This window comes from Pectinophora gossypiella, chromosome Z (genome assembly GCF_024362695.1).
Source record: "Pectinophora gossypiella chromosome Z, ilPecGoss1.1, whole genome shotgun sequence".
In the NCBI taxonomy this organism is placed as follows: Eukaryota; Metazoa; Arthropoda; class Insecta; order Lepidoptera; family Gelechiidae; genus Pectinophora; species Pectinophora gossypiella.
The window spans coordinates 15,491,576-15,515,523 of record NC_065433.1 but is presented as its reverse complement, the minus strand read 5'-3'; the positions used below and the strand labels follow the sequence as shown (position 1 = coordinate 15,515,523).

The 23,948-nt window shown below is 37.6% G+C and overlaps 1 protein-coding gene across 6 annotated transcripts in view; it reads right to left on the bottom strand.

Annotated features, from left to right (window-relative positions):
• Window positions 1-7,906: 7,906 nt before the first annotated feature.
• LOC126379826 (JNK-interacting protein 3) overlaps window positions 7,907-23,948 on the bottom strand; it is a 28,331-nt gene continuing 12,289 nt past the window's right edge. For 3 of the 6 annotated variants that reach the window (XM_050028758.1, XM_050028759.1, XM_050028762.1), the window contains 13 exons: window positions 20,496-20,658; window positions 19,194-19,342; window positions 18,668-18,810; window positions 17,055-17,215; window positions 16,473-16,628; window positions 15,588-15,713; window positions 15,327-15,480; window positions 14,967-15,150; window positions 14,545-14,705; window positions 13,432-13,592; window positions 13,011-13,278; window positions 12,576-12,776; window positions 7,907-10,156 (listed from right to left, as the gene is read on the bottom strand). In XM_050028758.1, coding sequence (XP_049884715.1) covers window positions 10,035-10,156; window positions 12,576-12,776; window positions 13,011-13,278; window positions 13,432-13,592; window positions 14,545-14,705; window positions 14,967-15,150; window positions 15,327-15,480; window positions 15,588-15,713; window positions 16,473-16,628; window positions 17,055-17,215; window positions 18,668-18,810; window positions 19,194-19,342; window positions 20,496-20,658 — 2,149 coding nt within the window. In that variant the 3' untranslated portion in view covers window positions 7,907-10,034. Of the gene's footprint in view, window positions 10,157-11,144; window positions 11,262-12,575; window positions 12,777-13,010; window positions 13,279-13,431; window positions 13,593-14,544; window positions 14,706-14,966; window positions 15,151-15,326; window positions 15,481-15,587; window positions 15,714-16,472; window positions 16,629-17,054; window positions 17,216-18,667; window positions 18,811-19,193; window positions 19,343-20,495; window positions 20,659-23,948 lie in introns of all 6 variants that reach the window. The other 3 variants (XM_050028761.1, XM_050028764.1, XM_050028763.1) reach the window with 2 other exon arrangements.

Below are 23,948 nucleotides of genomic sequence, written 5' to 3'. Positions count from 1 at the left end.
TTTAACCCTCCACGTCGTAGCGCATTGCTACGTTCGTAGCGCTATGCTACGACCGTAGCTTCTGCTACATCTCGTTAATTTTACAGCGTCTTGCTATGCTATATGAATGTTGACTGTTTACTACAGGCCCGAGTAAGACGTTTATGAAAATAACGCCCTATATTTAGCGTTTATTTTATGGGGCTGTAAGGTTAACGGAAATGAAAGACAGTAATTGTTGGCTGCCGATCCATACATACAGATCTAATTGTTCTTTTGAATGATTGGTCAGTCTGATTTCAATTTTATGATTTTTGTGTCAGATAATAATGAACGATCGACATGAACGGTGATTGACACATTTATAAATTATCAAATTCAATTGTAAAATCTAATAAAATGTCTGATAAAAGGTCGTTAAAGTAGTTAATACAGGCAGAACTCGCGACGGGTTTGCAATCATTTTGTTCTTTTCTCAGTGTTAGGAAAATTGGATTGCACAAAGACTCCACATACAAAGCAGAGTTCGAAATTAATTTCACTTTTGCTGTACAAAAAGGATTCTAGATTGCAATCATTTTTTTGTTCCATCGATAGCTGATTTTGAAAAGAAATAATAATCCGCCCAGCTATACAAAACGTTTCTTGTATTATGACTTTATATCGTTTTGGTCGATCATCTCAGAATACAGTGTTTAAAAAGCTAATCAACGAATAATAGAATCTGATAATAATTAAATATAAGTTCTCAATGTATTGTTATTCAAGGTTTGAGCGTCAATTTTGTATGAAAGAGGTTTCATGCACTGAAACAACGAGAGCAATAATCGAAGAACACAACGAATTGTTTTAATTATAGTTTATTTGCACAACGAATCGAGTTAAGATTGTTTATAATTTCCCCTAGAGATATCTGTGGAAATGTTCACATTTTGTAAAAGTTAATAATGATCTTTAGAAAAACATACACAAAGGCACAGAGTGAGCCGCAGGTATCTCTACATTTTGTTTTTGATAACGTTGGATATTAAATGTCCAGAAATATATCTGTGACTCTAATTACAAAAAAAATATGATAAATTATAATTTGAGTACTAATCATGCGTTGAAGAAGTGTTCGTTTTATTTAATGCCTGCGTGATATCTAATGATTCAAGAATGCTCTCCACTGGCAAATATGTTATTAGTACTCTATTAAAATACGGATTTGTTTTTCTATATTTTGTAATGTAATTTTGAACAAGTAGAACAATAGGCAACAATAAATGTGTCACGATATGAAATTAGAGTCACAGAGATTTTTCAATTAGTTTTAAAGCCTAAATGTAGGCGGTGAATCTAGTCATAGCATAGAATGTAGATAATCTAGTCGATTAGAAGTCGAACTATAGCAATATTCATACCACTAGCAGTAGAAAGAGAGGTGATTATTACTAATGTGATGCATCGCGTAGTATGTGAGAGTGAGTAGGATGTAAATTAGAACGAGAAGGTAGAATAGGCACAGGATAAGATTACTAAGTTTGCCTTAAAATATTCTGTATAAGTGAGTCAAGATATATAGATAAATTGACGATAGATTTATATGTTTTACAGTGAAATTAAGATATTTTTAATTAAGAGAAAGTTACTCGTATTTTTATATTTGACGATTACGTCAACAACGCAATCAACATCGACAAAAGTCAACTCCATACCGCAAACATTATTTACATTTGAGCCGAGCAATTATTTACATTCGCCCGTGCAACAACAAACGTTGCATATTTTACCTGCTTCGGAATATGTCGCACTAATTTGACAATTATCAGATTAAAATTGGTGTTACTTGCTCGATTGTTCAAGTTTTTAGAGGACAATACAACTGCAGTATACTATACTTGATATAGATCAATAGCGCACAACTGTTAATAATGCTAAATGATTAAAAAAACAAACAATCATACATACCTTGCTCACTTATACAAAATTGAAACAATAAGAACACATTGATAAACCAAATGTACATATTGGCTGCCTTTTCACCGCAGCTTGAAATCAATTTTGCCAGTGTCAGTGTTTGAAATGTTCGCTCGACGCGAAAATTGAATTTTGCGCTGAATAACGGAAATTAATTGCTCATCGATACACGAACGACGTACACTGCATTTTACATGTAAAATTGCGAGGGCGCGTTTAAATTCACACGAGAGGCGAGAACAGCCACTAGAATTGAAGTGGCCAGCGGTGAAAAGGTTTAAATTTTTGTAACGTTTGCAATAATCATATGAAACGCCAATATTTGCCCATTGCCCATATTTTCTAATACGACGACCAAAAGGGTGTCACTTTTTGTAATACATCGTAGTTTTTCAAACTACCAAGACCAATGAATGCACTTTAGATGCTTGCATTTTACGACTAGGATGAATAAGGTCATGATTTCCCTTCAAAATTACAAAAGAAATACCTTTTTAATTTTTAATTTAATGTAATCAAACTCCTGCTAAGTTTATTTAAATTTAAAAATACCCTAGCGTAGAAGGTCAATTTTTTAATTCACTTATTCCTTCCTAATAAGCAATTATTATATACCAAAAGTACCTACAGAGTTAGAAAATAACATTGCATGAATTATATATTATTATATAGTATTATAGCGTAATATAAAATATAATAAATAGGTAAGCATAAATATTATTCCTATTGTTGCATTTTGATGGAAATGTCGAATTTACATTCTGTTCCTGTTTTGGTATTTATTTGGATTGGATTGGTACAGATGAGCGACAAAACAAAACACATTAACATGGATTTATGTATTGGGTACACAACTGAGATCATGAGATTTGTCCAGCAAAAAACCTAATATCGTACCTACAAAACAGTATGATTAGAAAATAGCAGTATGATTGGAAACATTTACATGTTTTTTTTTTTTTCTGTTTAATTAACATTAGGTATTCCAATAAATTAACTTTATTAAAGTAATACCTAGGGTCCACAGCATTACGTCACATACTGTAGGTGTTGCCTAGCTAGTAGTTATTGTGATCGTGTCCCATTCTTTTAGAAATAACCAGATTTAACTGGTGCTGAAATAATATTAACTTACTAGAAATACTATAAAGTGAGCTACAGATGTTCATGTAAAAGAATTTCATGACAAAAATATTATGCGTAAATATGATCTACAGATACGCGAATATTCCAGAGCTACTTCCCATTTTACTACTTTAAGACTTAGTAATCCACAAAGCTTTTAAAGAATGACATGAATTTAAAATCGACTTTCGAATCTGATTGTGAAGTTTGTAGCTTACTCAATAACTTTTGCTGCATACCTACTACTTGTCAAATTGTGTTATACTGTGAATGACGCCACTTCTTGGTGTGATTAAGTGCAGAACAACAGAGGCTGAACTTGTTCAAGGACTTTATACTGTCCGGTTAGTAGGGATAATCAGTATGTTACCATGCAAACCTGGCAGTTAGCATATCCAAGGTATGGAAATTACTGACGAAATGAACTTTATGAAGTAAGACAATCTATTGTAAGTTTTGCACTTAACTACACATCGAACCCCATACTTCTGGGAGAGAGATCTACGAAAGGTTATTCACACTCGTACATGTCTGTCCCCCATATAAAGTATGCAGGTACCTATCGAAATAGATGGATTGATTATTTATATATGTATATTTGATTGCGCGTCGAGCATTTGCTTCTTTCCATTGGTGAGTTGGATGAACTCGTTACTTCTAATCAATTATATTACGTTATACTTCGCAATTCCATCTACGATGTGTATCGTGCCTGTACAATTGTACATGGACTAAACGCCGAGAAAGCCTTGGGCTCACTAAAAAGTAAATGTGGTAAGTTGTCGCGGCTTCCGACCATTCGGTCGAAAGGTCGATACGGCATTATACCTAGCAAGGGTCGAATTTCTGCCACTACGGGTATTAGTCTGATTAAAACAAAAGTGCCCCCGCCCTCTCGGAGAGGTTACGATGAACAGATATCTATTATAACGTATTTATTTGGTGAAGTGTTTTAAGTTTACGCGGTTATTATCATAATTAAAACACATAATAAAGGATTCTTACCGCGTTTAAATGGGGATATGAGACTCCCAGGGAGTCTCCCCCGTTATTATGTGTTTTACTTGTTTAAAATGCCTGTACACGTTATTGCATTGCCGCGTTTTTCTAATCATTCATAGCTCAATCGGTTCGATGGATAAAAATGTATGTACGTAATATCCAAAATACTACTCGCGCCACCAAAATGACGTGTAAATGCAGTCACAAGAAATCACCCAGTTCTCAAGTGCGGGTACCGATAGTAACTATGTTTGCTGTCCGTATTTACTTTCCTAACACAAAGTAAGCGATGTACAGGCCAGATTGTGTTGGAAGGCGAGAGGGGATGGATTTTCGTTGGAGCTTCACTTAATGACGCTTGCTTTTCTGATAATTATCAGATACTCTTCTTTCATTGTATACTTTGCCTAATGTCCCAATTTTCTACTAACCCTGAATAACTTTTGAGATGGGCGTGAAGTTTCAAAGTATAGTTCGTACTGCCGTGAAGTTAGTTCATCCTGCTGGACAGTGTGTTTTTTCTCACACTGTAAGGTTTCGAGTCAGTATTATAATATAAACGCACTATCAGACCAACGTAGTTTCATACTTTTTCCTTTTTTACATCACTGTTTATGTTTTTGTAACTAGTTACCAACTTAATTATTCTATTACATCGACTGTCTGTCTTAAACTTCAGTTTTATTCAAGCTGGTATAACTAAGCAGTTGAAACCAATCTAGCCTATTTCATGTGAACTTACCTAGTTTGATTTGATAGTGTGTTCATATTGCTATGTTGTGGCAAGTTGCTCCGAAACTAGGTTAAGTCTGTGGTATAAATATTTATGTTTTATCATGTTTATTTATAAGCACAAATTCGACTTATCGAGTGTATTATTTTTAGTACGAATAATGCAATGTTTAGACTGGCACTTGACAACTCTTGTAACCTGGTTCGAGAATTACTTTATCATTAAAAAAAAGTGTTAACATTCCAACAACCCTGTTTCATAATAGCTCTTTTTCTTTATATTTGAAATATCTTATACCTACCAACTATTATGTACTGTAAACTACAGTGGTGTTATCTTGTTTCGTGCTAGGAACATTAAATATTTCTTACAATACTATCTACGTTTGCGATAAGTTTTTAGTAGGTACTTACCTTCTTGATGAAAGTTGCTCGACCGTTGTTTTTGTGCTTTCATTTATTGTCCTTATAAGTTTTTAATGGAAAGAATGGAAAGATGCACCAAAGAGTTGTCGGGTAACTTGACAGAGTTGGATTAGGCCATAATTTGCTAAAGTTATGTTTGATTGTGTTGCACTGCGTCTCTGAAATATAAACATTATTGTATAAATAAGTGGTTTTCTTTTTAACACAACTTCCTTTTACATATTCATAATCACTTCAAGTGGTATAATAATATTTAATTGCAAGTGGTACCTACCTGTAGCCAACGGTGGTTCACGATTAGATTATTCCCTGTACGTATGGAAATGTAACCAAGATTTATCTTCGTCTTTATGCATACCTACGGAAATACAATAAAAAGAGAACTCCTGAATGTCTGGAACCCCAATGTCATTAAAAATACGACACATTTCGCATGTCGTTGAAAATATATGAAATCTCGCCCTTGCTAGTGTTCTCAGAAGTCTTTTCTATATCGTTAGACAATATATCAATTAAGAAATTTAAGAAATACAGTTTTAAGAGTTAAATAGGCGATTCGCTTTCGCTTCTTAAATATACTTTCTTGATGTTGTCATAAATTATTATGATTACTGTTCATTGTGTGAGAAGCATATAGGCAATAGCCTAACTAATAATAGGTAGGAATTGGTACAGGGATAAACATGTACACCAGCACAATTAAAAACTCGTCACAAAACATAAATAGCCTAATACGTCCTATTGCTGGGCACACTACTAGGCCTCCCTACAATCAACCAGAGGGGATATTACACACCTCACTACCCTGCTCCACTGCGGGTTAGTGGATGTTGACAACGGTATGAAATCATAAAACATAAATGGTAAAGAAAGAATGGTATATCAGGACATATAATCTGCGTTATTTGAATGTGTGGCTATTACTAAGTGTAGGAATGATTAAATTAATAAAGTAAAAAAGGAAAGAGGGAATCTTCAGCATTATTTATTCAATCGCATTATAGGATATTATTACTAATTACAATTCATTCGTTAAAAGACTGAACAATGTGAAAATTAAACAAATCTATCATCCCGCGATGCTTAATAATAACGAATAAGCAATTATTTTAACCCAATTTGTACAATTAAATAATCCATTACAAGTTCAAGTGTATAAAAAATAATAAAATCATTCGTCAAAATACAATACTTTACACAAACAAAAGTACAAACAAATAAATAGAATATCTTTAAATTAAAAAAATAAAATGTAAATAGAATTCATGTTTCATTTTTTTTAATTCCTTACCTATTATAAACATGCTACATCACCAAGCTTTAAATTGTTTTATTAAATAACGAGCATAAAGGAAGTGAAATGATTTAGTATAGAGGTTATAGTCACTCTAGTATGTCCCGAAGATATGATCTTGAAGTACGCAAAGCAAGAATAAATCAATTAAAAAAAACGGGCTGTGCATAACGATTTGCACGTTACTACATTGGTTCGCCTCTGATGTACTTCTTGGTTTAATAAACAATTTGTATCATCGGGGCATCCAGACGTCTCAATAATGCTCGCACGTCTCTTCCAATCGTCAACCCAGCAGAAGCGCCGTCCATCGCACTGTTACATACATACAATAAACAAGAACGATGATACATACTACAATAAACTGTAGTCAATAATGGCTTACAATAGGACAGGCGGCGTATCTTCCGCGTTGCCACTACTTACAGTTAAAATATCAGCAAAACAACGTAATGCCTAGCTAACTTTACACAACTAGATAGAGTTATTTGACTAGGTTGTGCAGGAGAAGCTGGTGACAGAGCCAATATGAGGACCACTTTACATCAACTCTATTTTACATTAAAGAAGTTTCCAATAAACAAGTTGATAAAAGAACAACCCTACAACCAGCGTCTTCTGCAGTCATTAACTAATCAGCATTTTATTTTTAACCTAAGTACAACACAAATAAATACGTGTGATGAGATGGGAGCCCTACCAATTTTATCGAGTGTAGTAAATAAACTTCGCTTTTGCTGCCTAAAGACAACCAATGTCTACGAGTTATTTGATGAAAACGTTACTAAACAAGACCTCTAAATATTCGTACCATACAGAATATAACATTTATATCGTTAAGAATGCTTAAAACCTCTCATAAGTCCCGATACCAGATACAAATTGACACAATAGATTTTACGGGTAGACGATTTATTAATTTTAGATTGTTATAAAGTTATTTTGGTATAAGATTGTAATATTGAATAAATAGATTTAATTATAATATGGTTTAGTTGTTTAAAAATCGTTTAGTAATTAGGATATTTTTTCAATCTTCAAGTGATTTCATCAAACAGTGACAAGTTGCTTATTCTAACACTCGATAAAATTTTGACTTGATTATGATAAAACAATACATAAACTTGTGATGCAGTTAACAACCACAGCCCATTCTTCACATAAGACGATTCACATTATTACTCGTACAATATCATTAATACAAATAATATAATAAATTATACAATCTCCAATAATGTTTTTAATACTAGCTAATGTCTAAAACTACATAAATGAATTATTATTTGGTGGTTACAATTACAACTTGTACATTACCTCAGATCAGTTGACAAATAACTGATTTTAAAAATGATATCCGAGTAACAAGTTATATATTTCGGTAAGAAGATTTAAGTTTTTACAAACTAATAAATAAGTAAAAAAACACTCGAAACAATTTCAAACGGTATCTGAAAGCATTTAAAGTACAGATTAAAATAATAAAATAAAAATAAATCTGGGTAGTAGGTTAGTTAGCACTAACCTGGATATACAGGGTGTTAGTGACATCGTAACGAAAACTTTTAGGGATGAATCAGACCATGATTCTGAGTTAATATCAAGTGGAATTTTCCGTCGCAAAAATATGGAACTGAAAATAATTAAAAAAAAAACAAACATTTTCATGAATTGTTCGACAGGAAATTCCACTTGATATCAACTCAGAATCATGTTCTGAATCATCTCCCTCAGTATTCGTTACGGTGTCACTAACACCTATACCTACTTGTATTGCTATCTGTATGTACTTGCACAGGATGTTAGTGACATGGTAACGAATACTGAGAGGGATGATTCAGCTTATTATTCTGAGTTAATATCAAGTGGAATATTTCATCGCAAAAGTATAGAATTGAAAATATTTAATAAAAACTAAAAAAAAAAACGTGAATTTTGCGACGGAAAATTCCACTTGATATTACCTCAAAATCATGGTCTGAATCATCCCCCTTAGTATTCGTTACGATGTCACTAACACCCTGTATATACCGATAACCGGGATACTGAGACTTCTTCTATTGTGTGGGTTGTGAAGTGGATTACCAACCTCAACAACCCTGGTGTCAGGGATACTGAGACTACCAATGTTGCTTGACATGGATAAAATGTATCCGCACTTCAAATGCCCTCGGAGACCGTTTAAAATTATTTTGAGTGCTTTTTTACTTGATTGGTATTTTTGTAAAAACGTACCTTTAAATAACATCGCAAATAAAGTTAATAAAAAGATAAGTTTTTAATCAATTACAAATCAGAATCATTTATTTAACTTATTTATTATGGATAAATATAAAGTCAAAGTCACAGTCAAAGTTTATTGATGGGTAATCATTTTTATAGTAAAATTGAACGCAGAACCTTTATTTTTATTTTTCATTTTCTACAATATGACAAACAAATCTAAAATACTATAAATCCGATTATTAAGCTAAGTAGGTTTATACGTACTCGGAATTTGTTTTAAAAAAATGTTATTTGTCGACTAAACGATTACATCTACTTGAGATTATGCTTAGACTAAAGTCGCCAAAAATATAATTTAATATAACAACGCCCACTTCGCCATGTAGCACTCCGATAGAATATCTCGTTGATATTATGGCAATACAGTCTAGTTTCCTTCAACAGTAGACATAAATACCGCACACAAACTAACCACACGCTACACAATTGCACTCCTTACATGAGCAATATCCTTCAAATAATCTCAAGCGCGAAATAAGATCACTAATAAATAAGCACACGTGATAAATGGTAAATGTATCAATTATAATGATTATGTAAACAAAGTCCATAGTGCCGTGCACCGCTTCTCGGTCTAACTTCGTGCGCAATCTTGAATACCGAATGTGACAACAAATACACATACACACACATTTTGGCGAGATGTTGATCTTTCAGGGTACGCGTACAAGCATATATTGAGTGGAAAAGATTGATTGGCATCTAAAGTGAGGCTAACAACGTGAGATAGTTATCTTCTAAGTTTCTAGATTATTAATGTTTTGAATATTAAAAAAGTAAGCGTACCCCGAAAATGTAAGTATGTGAATAGGTAAAAATGGATTTTGAAGGACCAACACTAAAACAATTCGTAAAGTGAATTGCAACCAAACTCTTAAGTAATTAGAAACACAGACCTTGCTTCCTACAAAAATCCTCTCGGTTATTGAGAAAGTATTGAACATTTAAATTCCCTTATTGTTGAAGTCATTAATAGAAGTAGTTCAAGTTTTATACGTAATTTATCTATTATTGCACTTTCATAAGCACCATTCTTGTACTTCGTTTGTCATATGTCGCACACATTAAGGGTGTCGCTTGAGCAATAGTGTGAATTTTGGAAATACGAACGCTCAATACATTCCCAAGGCCGTCCTATTCACGGGACTTACGCGTGGAACGTGGTGGCGGGTTTGGTGGAGACGCACACGTAGACATAGTCCGAGTCAGAGTCGATGCGCCGGCGCGCCGACCGTTAGGCGGGGGTCACCTGCCACACGATGAGGTGACTCTTATTGGCGCGCTCCACCAGCGAGCTCTGTCCACTCGAAGACCCGTCCTCTGCCACCACAACGCTGTCTTCCATCTCTGAATCAGCTGACGACAGAAACACAACCAGTCACTAACTATACACGACGGATTGCTATTTCAAAACCTTAGACTAACTAAACTCCCTTCGCCAAGGTTATATCAATTTTATATTACACATTTTTTTATATAAAAATCTGAATTTACGATGAGTAATGCTCTGTAGACTTTTTATTACCGTTAACAAATAATAATATGAATGTAAAACAAAAACAAAGTCAAACATTATTTTCGTATAACTACAACTACTTCATTGAAGAAACAAATTAATATATAATCATCTCTTTCTAAAATACACATTCTTTGTTATGTAAGTGACTAAATTAAAATAGTTTCGTGTTAAAATCTGAGTAAAAATTATCAAACAATACAAAAATAATACGAGAATAAAATATGTTTGTCACGAATGTCACTGATTAGATGAAATAAAAAAATATATGTTTAATTAAAAATAAATAAGTAACAAACTTGCAGACAATGTTATTATTATATACATTATGAGAATTACAACTGGATTAGCAATATACACGTCAGCTGTAAAATGTATACTGAAAATAAAAATGAAATACACTAACAACATAAAAATATTTATTAATTAGTCTTACCTTTTTTATTGTTAGATTAGTAATTAATGATCGAACATTGTTAGGCTGACAGAAGCTACAATGATCACGATTGGTGTTATGATTGTTATGCGTGTGTTACACTGCCCAAGTGACAACATGCAGTTTAGTGACTTTAAAAGGTGGTATTTTTTGGTATAATATTTGAGAAGAGTCATAATCTCTGAAAACATTTCTGATCGGTTCGCAATAAACTATGGTAAGTGGTAATAGGAGTAAAGCCGCAGAAATGTTAACGAGAACATGAAACTGCTCAATGTAAAACGACAGCGAGAAATCCCACCGTGTGTAAAACTAGCTTATGTTAATGATACTGTAACATGTTACGAGCTCCCCAAGCATCGCATGCCATCGTTACCGTAAGTTTCACGTACCATTCGTATTTTATATACTTTTATCTTTTATTTCTATCAGGTACGTTCATAGGTCTCTTAGAATCTGCCAAATTATGAGGTGGGAGGCTGTGTCTCGCGAGTCATCCGCATGCTCTTCTAATGGCAAAAATAAAAAATGGGGGAAATTAAAACAGAACTTTGCCTATTTAATTTTGTCTATCCACTAAAATGTTCTCGTCGGATGGACGTCGATGACAAGTTACATGAACGCTTGTTAATAAGCAACAACAATGGTCTAAAGCGATGTTACTGTGAAACATTTTAGTAGAAAAACAATTCTAGTAGTTCAAATCAAACAATAGGCACTTTGCTAGGGCTTCCGCTTATAGGGAGTTGCTACTTCTGAAACCTTCCACTGGATAAAAACAACACTTCAAGTAGTCAGTTGACATCCAAGTCACGTGTGTTCCGGCACTGGCTCTCACGGCCTGGGTGTCACCCATCTAAGTCTAAGCGCAATGGAATATGGTAAGCATGAAAGCGATCAAACACTACTGTGTGTATCGAAGAATACTAAGCAAAGCTTTAGATAATTTTAATATTCCGCTCAACTAACGTGCATATTGCTTGTTTTGAAAGATTTAACATCTCTATTTTGAATGGAAGAGTTTGATGGTTAATAATCTTGAAGTAATTGAATGTTACAATATTTACTGGTGTGTACCATCAGACTATGTAGCTTAGCTTCAAAGATCTCCGAATTCAGTATCTATTAGCACAATATTGTGGATACAAAGATTATTTTAATTTTATTGTAGTTATCACACCTTATATTTATAAAATATCCAACATTTAGTCGTGTCGTAAATATGCAGGGTGAGATCTAAATAAAATTCAGTGCTACTTTTCAATGGGAATCCCCGAAGTTTCAAGTGTATAATCACACAATTTTTAAAGGAATGCATCACACTCAGCGGAATCCTAAAGGAGGATGCGCACCGATGTATAGGAGTTGGTCTACCTACTAGATCCTATACATATTAGGCCTAGATTCCACTATTCTTCTTTTACTTTTACACAAACGACTCCACGAGGTAGTCATTTGTCGATATACAAAAAAATAAAGTATACGAAAGATCCAATTGATTGATGTATAGCTTGTTGGTATTGTGTAGATAGACCAACATGCCCTTTCTCTTTTGTTAAACGAAGCGTTGTCCTAAATGATAATTTCTCGCCATAACATGCCTTGTAAATTAATCGTACTATAACCAGCGGTAAATATTTTATCGCGAATATGTCTGGAATGCGGTGCGATTAGGACAACGCCTTACATGATTGAGACTTTAGAGCAATACGGAGTTCCGCGCAACTGGAAGGCCAGTGTTGCTCTATGATCAAGACAGATAAATCCACCCTGCACGACGAAGCATTAACAGACAAACTGATGTACGTGGTCATGCGACTCACCTATTCTGAAGTCGATGTACCCCTCGCCGCCCGAGATGACGAGCATGGGTGGCTGCGTAGGGGTGTGGTGGCGCGGGGAGTCCGGGGTGCGGGCGGGGGAGCCTCCGGCGCCCGGTACTGCCACGAAGAATGTCACCGCATCGCGATGCCCGTGGAAACTGAGCTGCGCATGCGCCATCGAACACCACGGAATTGCACCCCCTGTGACAAGTTATAACCGACTCATAAATATGTAAAACTAAATAAATATTTTAAACTAATATTTTGAGGGCCTCCTTCTGAGACAATAGAATAGATAAGTTTACTCTTGCTGCAGCTATTTAGACATTAATGGATTCTTATCGCTGTGTGAAAATTGTTAGTTATTGGTACATTTCCGACTATGTTATTGACTCTTCATAGCCTCGAGCGTACACAATAAAAAATACAATTTACCTGGTACTTTTCCCCCTGACGATAGGGAACCTCCAACGGAATCGCGGCTTGAGCTGTCGGAGAGTGGCACGGAGATGACGACGCCGTTGCTGGTGCCGATCCACAGGCGCCCCGAACTGATCAGCAGCGCCGTGATGCGCACCAGGGAGAAGCCCAGCTTTCCGGTGCCGAGCATCTTGCTTACATACGGCTCAATATCCACGTCCTTCAGGTGTTGGTATGTATGCGCGTGGTATAAGCGCAGAGTCGAATCCATTTTTATTGACACCTGGAATATCAGAAATTGTAAAGAATAATAGGCATTTTTAGGCGGAATCTAAAATATTTATGATGCCTTTGTTACACAGATAGACAGGCATGTTTATGCTTATACGTATGCACAGTTTACGACCTACATTATAATTAAAAAGCCATGTCTCACCCATACGCCGTCACCGTCGCAAGCCATCTGTCGCACCTGGCTCTCCTGCCGCGGGTGTGCCTCGAGCGAGTGCAACACCGTCCTCGAGCGAGGATCGATCACGTGCACCTTGTTACGGTAGCCACACCACACTGTGCACCCCACAGCGCTCAGGCAGCGCACTGAAACCCACAATACACGTTGACATATTGCTATTTAAATATTTAATCTAACTTACAAAAATGTAAGCTTTCGAAATGCCTCCGATCTCTAGTGGTAGAGCGTTAGGCTCACGTTCCGGAGATCCAGAGCTAGAATCCCAGTGGGGAAATATCACAAAAATTAATTAGTTTGGTTAGGACATTACAGGCTGATCACCTGATTGTCCAAAAGTAAGATGGTCCATGCTTCGGAAGGTCAGTTACTGATGTAAGTAAATAGTTGTTACAAGAGCCATGTTAGGGACTTTGGCGGTAATCCTAAACCAATAGTAATCCTGACACCAGGGTTGACGAGGTTGGTAATCCACCTCGCAACCCACTAACCCACACGATAGAAGAAGCTTTCGAAACACAAGCAGGGTGATGGGACTCTAGTGCGGCGCTAGTAGTTACAATGTACTTGTTGTGCTTGTCTTGAGTTTTTGTTATAATGTTTGTCGCAGCGTTTGTTACAATACCGGTTGACATGTATGACATGTCTCATGTACAAAAGTACAATATTACAGTACCTATATTACAACTATTAGCGCCGCGCCGATCGTGTGTCGAAAACTGTACACAAAACGGGATAAAAAGTTGTTTGTAAATGTTTGTTTCCCTTTGGTGGTTGCCTGGAAGAAATTGCTCTAGAGCAATAAGTCCGTCCAAATTGTACTGTATTCATGTGTTATGTCTGATTGTTGAAATTTAGTTCTGTGCAATAAAGTATATTTGAGTTGATTTGATAAAAACATTAACTTACACGCACCGCTAAACAACCCTAAAGACCCACTGGTAAAAAGGAATACCATCATGATAGAAATCTTTAATTACTGTGTAGCTGTGATGGGAAATGCTATTTTGGCGTATGTTGCATATCTTTTCCAGATAATGAAGGTAGATCAGTACAAACTAAATTAGAACGTATATATACCTGAATATCTAGGATCACCGAGTGCCAAGAGCCAGTACTGTGACAGGTCCCACTGTCCGTCAGCCAGCCGCGCGAATATGGCTACCGTGCCATCTGCCAGCGCCACGATACAGCGCGACGAACACGCCACGATCGACAGGATTGCGTCGTTCAACTTCACCCTGTCACAGATAAATATTTAACTGTTTACTGAGCTTTTATTCATATATTTGTTCAGGATCTGCCTGCCGTTTGTTAGAACTGGTAGGATGGCAAATGCGGGAACTAAATCGCCCCTAGTTCCGACGTCTATATCTTATTCGCTTTGGCGTTATAGCATCACAGAATGCAGGATCTATCGCACTAGCCTGTATTATATTTTCTGTCCTACTGTCCGCACCCTGCTAGAGTAAATACCATAGTCACTACAGTATAGTTCTCACCTGGCCAGACATTTTCTGTAGTTAGCCATGGCGGAGTGTATATACAAGTTGCCGCTTTTGGTGCCGAGCCACATAGTCGCCATTACGGTAGACATCTTTCGTTCACGGTCTTGGTTGCGGCTCGTCACTTCCTGGGCAAAAGCATCATATGCCTGCTCCGGGGAAGATATATTAAGGTCAGATTCTGTAAAAAATTGTTGGATGTGAGAGAATTGGCAATGTACAAAACTTGAAAAACGGGCAAATATGAATCGAACTCGCGCATCATCTAACCAAAAGGCAAAAGGACATTCTGATTGCAAAATATTTTTGATAATCTCGGTTAATTGGTGTTGTGGAAGTGATCGATGAGTTTCTTACGGTTGACGGGGGTGGAGCTGAGCGGCGGACTTTCAGGCGCGGGTACGTCGCCCTTGTCCGTGTCTTCGCGGGGGGAACCCTGAGGCTCTTCAGCCTCCTCGGGCTCCGGCTCCTTCTCGGGCGTGCTTGGAGGCGTCAGGATTGTGGCTTGCACCTGTACAATGATAGACATTTGTTAAAGACATACTAAGTCTGTCGTACTTGGTCCATTTTGTACCTTGACCAAATCACGGGCAAGAATAAAGATTTGGTTCTCCTTACCAGTCGCGTCGCTCCGACAACTACTTCCTTGTCAGTGGCTTCTCCGGAGTTACTGCCCACGGAGCCGGGCAGTCCGTTGCTCTGGCTCTCCGCTGAATCACTCTTGCCCACACAGAATAGAGATTGCTGGCGAATTTTAAAACATATATTTAAATAACACAATAAGTAATATACTTAAGTAACAAAATAATAACAACAGACTGTCTGCAAGTTGCATGATGCACTGACGACGTGTAAGGACGTGACGTTCCCGTCGCCCGCGCCCCCTGGTGAATTCATCAGTGAATCTTTTGATGCACCCGCAGGCAAACTAGTGGCGAGCAAATGGTGAGTAACGACACCACGGATCTGAGATCCCCGAGAATCAGTCAGGCACTTGGTCTCCAGCTAGCTTTTGCTGGAGTGTAACAAAGTGGGTGCCTCAGGACTCTCATCTATAGCTTGCCTTTATTGGCCGTTCAGAGTGGGACGTCAGAGCTAGCAGAGTGGAAGTGCAAGATGCATTAGCCGTGAATTGGTGAGCCGGGTAAATCTCTATATAACTACTTGGCCGGCCAAGTAGTCAATGCCATCTGCGGCAAATCATTTGTCCGGACAAATGGGGAGCGCTGAAGGCTCTCACCCGGTACAACGTTTAAGACAACAGACGTGAGGGTGCCCAGTTGGGCGGGAATCTCGGCTTAGGACGTCGTCTGAGGAAAAGTATTTGAAAGAATGAATCGATCCTAGTGGGTCGATAGCGATAAGCGCTGATTGGGGGAAATCCGCCGGCGCGCGCAACATGGTATAAAATGTTAACTAACTTGAGGAAAACGGACTTGGAGTATATTATTGTGGCAACACTTAGGAAAAAACAGAAAGTCCGTAATTTTGCAGTAAACATACCGAATGCCGTTTAATCTCGTTTTCCATGGACGCTCTCTCTTCATGTTCCCTGTAGTCTTCCTCTTCAGCGCCCGGCACCGACGCAACGCACAGAATGTGTTTGTCAATTGTCGGGAACGACTCGATCACTTCTGCTGGATTATTCGCGTCAATGATCTGAAAATATATTCACTTTTAATAAGGTGTGTCTATATAACTGAAACTAAGGTTGTACAGCTTAAACATGAAGTTTATTGATAGAAGAGGTACTGATGCACAGAAGATAAAGCGCAAAATATGGGGAAGTACACGACACTAGAATGATAGTTATGAAGTAAGCTTGATATTTATATCGTAAATCTTTATCGCCATGTAATATCGTTCTTAATAAATAAATAAAAAGTAAGTAATATAGTTCTTGCAACTCACGGAGGCAGTCGCCCGTTGATTGGTGAAGTATCTGCATATATGTTAATTAATGAGCGGGTGCGCGTGGTCCGCCAGGCACACACACCTTGCATGTACGTATATATTCAACCATAAGCAAAGGCCGACTACCTTCGTGAGTTCCAAGAACTATACTAAAAAAGGTTTGATAATCACACTTACTCTGACGGTCCCCTGGGACCGTGTGCTGGAGCAGATCCACACCAGGGAAGACAGGTTTTTCTCTGAGTGTTCAACCGTCTGAGTCGACTGCAGCTGACGGTCGATCTGCTCAATCTCAGGGGAATGCGTTTGCGCAGCCTTGCTCATTTCATAAGCTGTCATTGGAAAAAAACAAGATTACATATCATGTCGTAGTGTCTGATGACAACACCATCAAAATATTTTTATTCTGTGTAGTTCGCTCTATTCTGAAGCTTTATGGCAATAAATCTAATTTAATATGTCAAGTTAGCTAACGTATAGTGAACAAGACCACACTCCAACAGTGTCTGTTTGATATCTTTTCTTAACTAAAACGTTTGACGATTTGGAGGGTACTTTCCAGGGACACAGTAATTTCCAGGGAGTGTTAGACAAAGGATTATATTATTTCTGCATGATGTCCATCATTATAATATTAGGGGCGGTGGGCTGATGACCCGTTACCGTACCGTTCCTTATTTTTAGCTTAATTCTTATTACTTTGTATGAAAAGACTTCGATGAGAGTGGAAAAAGTGGCGTGTCAGGATTGTAGTAAGTGAAATAGGCTAAACTAGTCAAATGAGTTACTTTTTACTAAACGTCAAAACACGAAATTGCTATGGAATTTGTATTAAAAAGCACACTGTGACGTCATAGAAAAACGTGATAATATGTCGGACTACTTATTACATTTTTCTTTATTAAAATTCATTTAAAAAGCAAATGTTTTTCGTTAGTTTTAGCTCTGACTTTATTTAGTAATCTGAATTTCATAATTTATTTTGAACCTAGAACACGACCCAATTCCGTGATACAACGGGAAACAGGTGTGATTTTATGTATGTTAAATCAAGAGTGATTTAAGAATAGCTGTAAGTTTTTCTGATTACTTGCATTGTTCTGATTACCCCACTTACACTTTGATTACGAGCGTATATTTTATATGCCTTTGGTCTTGGTTCCATACAAGACCATTAACCCGGCCCCAGGGGGGACAGAGTCATCTTCTCTGCCCTCCACTGGGGCAATTCCTGTTCGGCGCGTCCTTGCCGCGGGGGTGGGCGCCTCTTATTTCAGTAGGCCGGAGTGAGATGGCGGCTGAGTTCGAAAACGGACCCAAACCTACGGGGTATAACGTAGAACCCTTGCCCAGGGATACGGGTGAAGACCTCAACGGTTGCAGAGGCGAAGATGGGAACCATCGGTACGGCAATGCAGGACGGAAGGGGCAAGTCACAGGGACTGTAACCTGGAACCTGACAGCAGCAGGCCTGCCTGGCAGTAGTAACTGTCAGTACTATTCAGAGGCGGAGGACAGGAGTCCTAGTATGGCTTTGTAATATACTTCTCTGTGCGCCATCCCACTTGCGTCAGACAGAGTACTGCGGGGCGGAAGGCAAGAGGGGAAACCACTGCCCTATTTTTCCCTAAAAAAGTATCAAGGAAAATGCTTCACCGACAAGAGCGTGGCTCTTAAATTGATGATGTTGATGATGATTTTATATGTATGTATATATTAACTACGTAGAAAGTAGAGGCTTGTACATGTTGTGTATACTGAACATAAAACATTGTTAATCTTACCCAAGCTACGTGGGTTGTCTTCTTCCTTGGCATAGAAGACGCTCTCTCCGATCATGCAGCCGCCGTCTGGCGTCCTCCCGCCGTTCAGGTTGACCCCGGCGGCGCAAAGCAATGTCATCCGCGGCTCGCTCTCCGCTATCGGTCTGTTAATATAACCATTACTTAATAATACATCCAACGAAAGAGTATGTCGAAGAGAGTGTCGATTATATTTACCAATATTGATGTCGATTCCGGCTAACAGAATTTAATTTTATTTGTTCGACAACTCTAAAAATAATGCTGTCCTTCACTTACTTGAGCCTACCACAAATAATTTTGTTTATATTGTCACATTGTGTATTAGTTTTATATTATTTTGTTTTGTAGTATCTTCTATATATATATTATTATATTATTGTTATCTTTTACATATATTGAAAGCGAACATAAAATGAAAACGAAGAAGTGTAATGTGTAATAATAAATAATCCAGCCATATCACTTCCGTTGATATGTTAAGAGAAGAGTGGGATATTGTGCTTACCTGCAGAACACAGGCACTGGGACAGGAACTCCTCCTGAAGACAGGGAGGTGCAGGAGCTAGGCCCCTTCTGGCTCTGGCCGCTCTTGCCTGGCAGGCTCCAGCCATACGCGTGCGTGCGCCCGTCCTCCTTGCGTACGTGGGCCCGCACCTACGTGCACCAATGCTTACTACAGTCACCGTTATACCTTACCCATACGACTCTTCTTTTTACCTAGTTGCTTTATAACACAGTAAACGTAACCCAAGCAAAACACAAAATGACTTCTACTTTAAGTTACTGGAATCAGCTGAACGGTAATGAAACGACAAACATAAACAAAGATTAATCAACATTTTATTGACGGAACGTCACAAAATAATAAATGTAATTAATAATACTCCTTAAAGTACAATAAATATAAACTACTAATATCACTTATTATCACTATAAAACACCACGTATATGTCACTTCATAAAATCTTTCATAAGGAGGTGTCTTCATTCGGCTGAAAACAAAAAGGGCAAGGAATTAGGTTTGGGGAGAGGATTAAATAGTAAAATAAATAAATAGAATAGAAGCACTAAACACATCACACAAATAAATAGATAAAGACACAGTACGTAGAGATGATCACATACCTACTTTATGATTATGTACACTACACGATGAATATAATGCACTACACGGCGCGAAATGTTTGTGGTCATGAAGTATGAAACACCAATTTGTTGAAAAAATAATAAATCTTGATTATTTTTTTCACGAAGAAAATAACAAACATACTGGATTTAAAACAAGTGCTACGGTTACAAAGGCACGCTTTTCTATTTTCTAATAGTTTTCGTTTTGATGCAAGAATACAGTACTGTATTCAAAGCCTAAGTTTCTACATTTATGACTCCATTCAAGTAATTAAAGATGTGGTGACAATGTGGTTTAGTAATGCGTGCTGCACGAATGACGTTGCGTTTCTTGTTAATATAAGCTAGTAATAGATATTGATAACAATTGTTAGCCGAAAAAAGATAAGTGAACTTTACTTGAAACATTTAAAGCTTACATTGTGTAATACTTATAATGAAGTAAAACATCGTCTGTGTAATTCAATTACTATGATTATAAAAACCAAACAAAGCTGAGATTATACATCTTTATTATTTCGACGTCTGTTGTCGAAATGGTCTCAAAATGTACACTTGTTTCGAGTACCAGCTAAAAAGATGTAATTTTTGGGAGGATATTTGAAAATATCCAAGAAAGTTCAGCATATCCACTGGTAGCATTCCTTATGTTATTTTTTAATTACTGTAACGTGCGTACCTGTCGGAACTGCTCGCTCCTCTCGTGTCGCCGATGGTGGTGGTCTGAGAGCTGCGTCTCGAGGAAGTCGGCCTGCGTGCGCGAATGCCGCATGGCCGGTTGCGGCGCCGCCACCGCGCGCAGATGCGGCGTCGACAACGGCCGCTGTGGCCGCTCCCCCGTACTACAACCATCACATCACAATGTTCATTCCGTTCACTTATAATAATGGTTTAGCATAAAGGCTGTTATCAATACAGGCAATTCTGCATTTATATACTTTATAGATTAAAACTATAAATTGAGTATGTTGTACTTAATTAGTTAACGAATAACATTTATCATCAACATTTACTAATATACGCCACGTGTTATCGCTCCACAAGATTTTATCTAAGATTTTATTTAACATTCATGCTTACGACTATATTTTCAATTCGAGTAGGCAATCAAGTCAAAAAATATATATCATTCATCGCATGAGGAACTAAGTAACCACGCCTCGCCGAGATTTCTGTTACGCCAACTATTTATATTAAGTAACTACAATAAAGTATAACTACTACAGTAGTATAGTTAGTATTTAAAATTTTCGCACGGCTAGCATTACTTAGGTAATGGTGCTGATTCCTGTAGACACCATCTAATTTTATTTTAAGTTATACCTGTCATTTTCTTATCCGCCGAAAAGGAAAGGGACGGGTAATCGACAGGCATACAATTTATGGAACACAAGTAAATTTTAGGCAGGAATTTTAAAAACCCTCCCAAATTTTTATCATCATCATCATCAGCCCATTAACATCCCCACTGCTGGGGCACGGGCCTTCCCTGTGGATGGATAGAGATCGGGCCTTAAACCATCACACGGCCAAAAATCCCAAATTTTTATATTGGCCAATAATAACCCGACAGAATTAATTTGAGAGCATACTAGCGAGATACCTATTTTATACGCCCGGATTATTCATTTTAAAATTAACAGTTGTCAATCACCCGACCCTTTCGGCTGATAAGAAAATGACAGGTATAACTTAAAATAAAATCAGGCGTCTGCAGGAATCGGAGCCAATGATTACATACTATAATTTAAACAAGAAAAAAATACACTCGCATAAATATAATTTACTACGTGAATTCACTCGTTTTAACTAAAGCATGATGTTGTCTTTATGAGTGTATCAGGCTTTATCAGTGAGTAAGTCGGTAAGTAAGTGAGTAAGTGAGGAAGTCTCACATCTATGAGACAACTGATACTGTAGCCACACCAACATCAAATGTTTTTCTTTTTGGTATTTGCTGTAATGAACGTGAACGCATCTTATTTTTATTTTATCAAAACTTCCAGTATTTTTATTATAGTATTATCAATGTTCATTGTGCATGGGCATAATAGACAGTCAGGATTATTTGTGCATTGTATAAATAATAATTACCTACTCAGAGCATTCGCCAGGCTTCACAAAACATATAAATAATTTCGCAGAACTTAGAAAATCAACACAACTGCATTTAATGAGACGTCTACAGTGGAAGTATGCTACGCAAATAAATTAAATAACTACTACTCATACTTTATTACTGACTACTATCAAATATTTTACTTATGACCTTTTAGCGCAGTCAGCGACATCGAGTATTCTTATGAATGAATCATCTAATGCTTTTAAACTTCTTTGGACAGAATCGCTTCGCCTGCAAACATCGACCATAACAATCTAATAGATCTTCACCGAAGGCGCAAATACACACGCCGGTAAAACGGAGCAGTATTAGCCTGCTAGTTACCTGCATGAACAAGTAACTTACACAATGTTGATACATTTACAAGCTAAACGTGAAAACAGTACTTTCGAAAATTCTTCTGTCGTGTGGGTTATGAGGTAGATTACCAACCTCATCAACCCTGGTGTCAGGGTTACTATTGAGCCGCCAAAAGCCCCTGACATGTGATCAGCCGGACAAACAGGTGATCAGCCTGAAATGTCCTATAACCAAACTAGGGATCACGAAGTAATTTTCGTGATGTGTCCCCACCGGGATTGGTACCCGGGACCTCCGGATCGTGAGCCCAACGCTCAAACCACTGGCCCATGGAGGCCGTGTAGTGCAATGTATTCGCTTGCCAGGTACAGACCCAAAGTAGCTGACACGTGCAATGAGGTGGCATGCATATATGTCAGCAACAAGCTTGTGCATCCACGCTTTAAATGTAATACACAATATACAAAAGAATTTAATTATAAGGGAATCAGTTGCAGTTGCATTGCATGTATCAATTTGTTTAGGGATATGGACTGACCGTGACCCTAACTTCTCAACAGAAGCCTCTGCCACTCCTCTAGTCTCCTGAAGCAGAACTCTAGTTCAAGTAAACTTTAAAAAGATAATTATTTATTTACACACATACGTACATAAACTCATCCCAGGGCATAAGTAGTCAGAAAAGAGCTTGCAGCCACACTTGATACGAAGTTTTAAGATAGATATGATGAAGCGTATGGTGATAGATGATCAAGTTAGAAATGACACAATCTCTCTGTCGTTTATTACGACATTCTCAATGCAATAAGCATTTTTGTGTGTATACAATTTGGCAGTAGCGCAATATAACAGTACAGTGTGTACTGTAACAGTCCGCCAGGCGCACAGAGAACATCGCATTAGCAGATATAACTTAATTTCATACTTAACGCAATATGACATAGAGATAGACATATTTTTTAGCATTTTACAAGTTTTACACATAGTTAACTCATATTAAACAACAGATATACGTCCCGCTAATGGGCGCATGCCGCCTCTTTCTTTTCGATTGGAGAAGGAACAGAAAATATACTGTTTCACTGTGCATCCATTGTGAGTCGATTCATAAATTGACCGAACCAGTAGTCGAACTCAAGACTCCAAGTATGATGGAAAACAGTTTCAACTAATATTTAATACATGCATACATAATGTCCCCCAAACCTAAGGCCTTTCACTTCTTGTATTTACTTGTAATCATTGAAGTAATTTAAATTTATTGAAGGAATCTACATTTACGTGGAAAGGATAGGCCTAAGCGTTCAAGCTGGGCGTAGTTATAGAATAAACAATAAACAAATACTACGTACACTACGGACACTTCGCCCCGCACCAATACGAGCCTGGAGCGAGATCGATTTACCTCACCCCCTGATGGGGGCCACTTTTATCAAGACTTACGACTTACGCCTTTAGGGGGTAGGGGGGCGCACCCAAATGTATGCCTCACTCGCTCGTATGCGGCAAGGTGCCACGTGGCACACGTTAAGAACGAGTTTTTCTGTCCCAAGACAACACTTGAATGTTCCACAGAAGACATTATGTCTCTTATGATGTTGATGTATTTTACGGAAGGCGCATATATCGCAAGCGTTAGATGTATTCGCTTTGATTTCGCTAAGCTGGCTAAAATAGCACTGTTGTATGAAACTCAGGCCAAAATCGCTT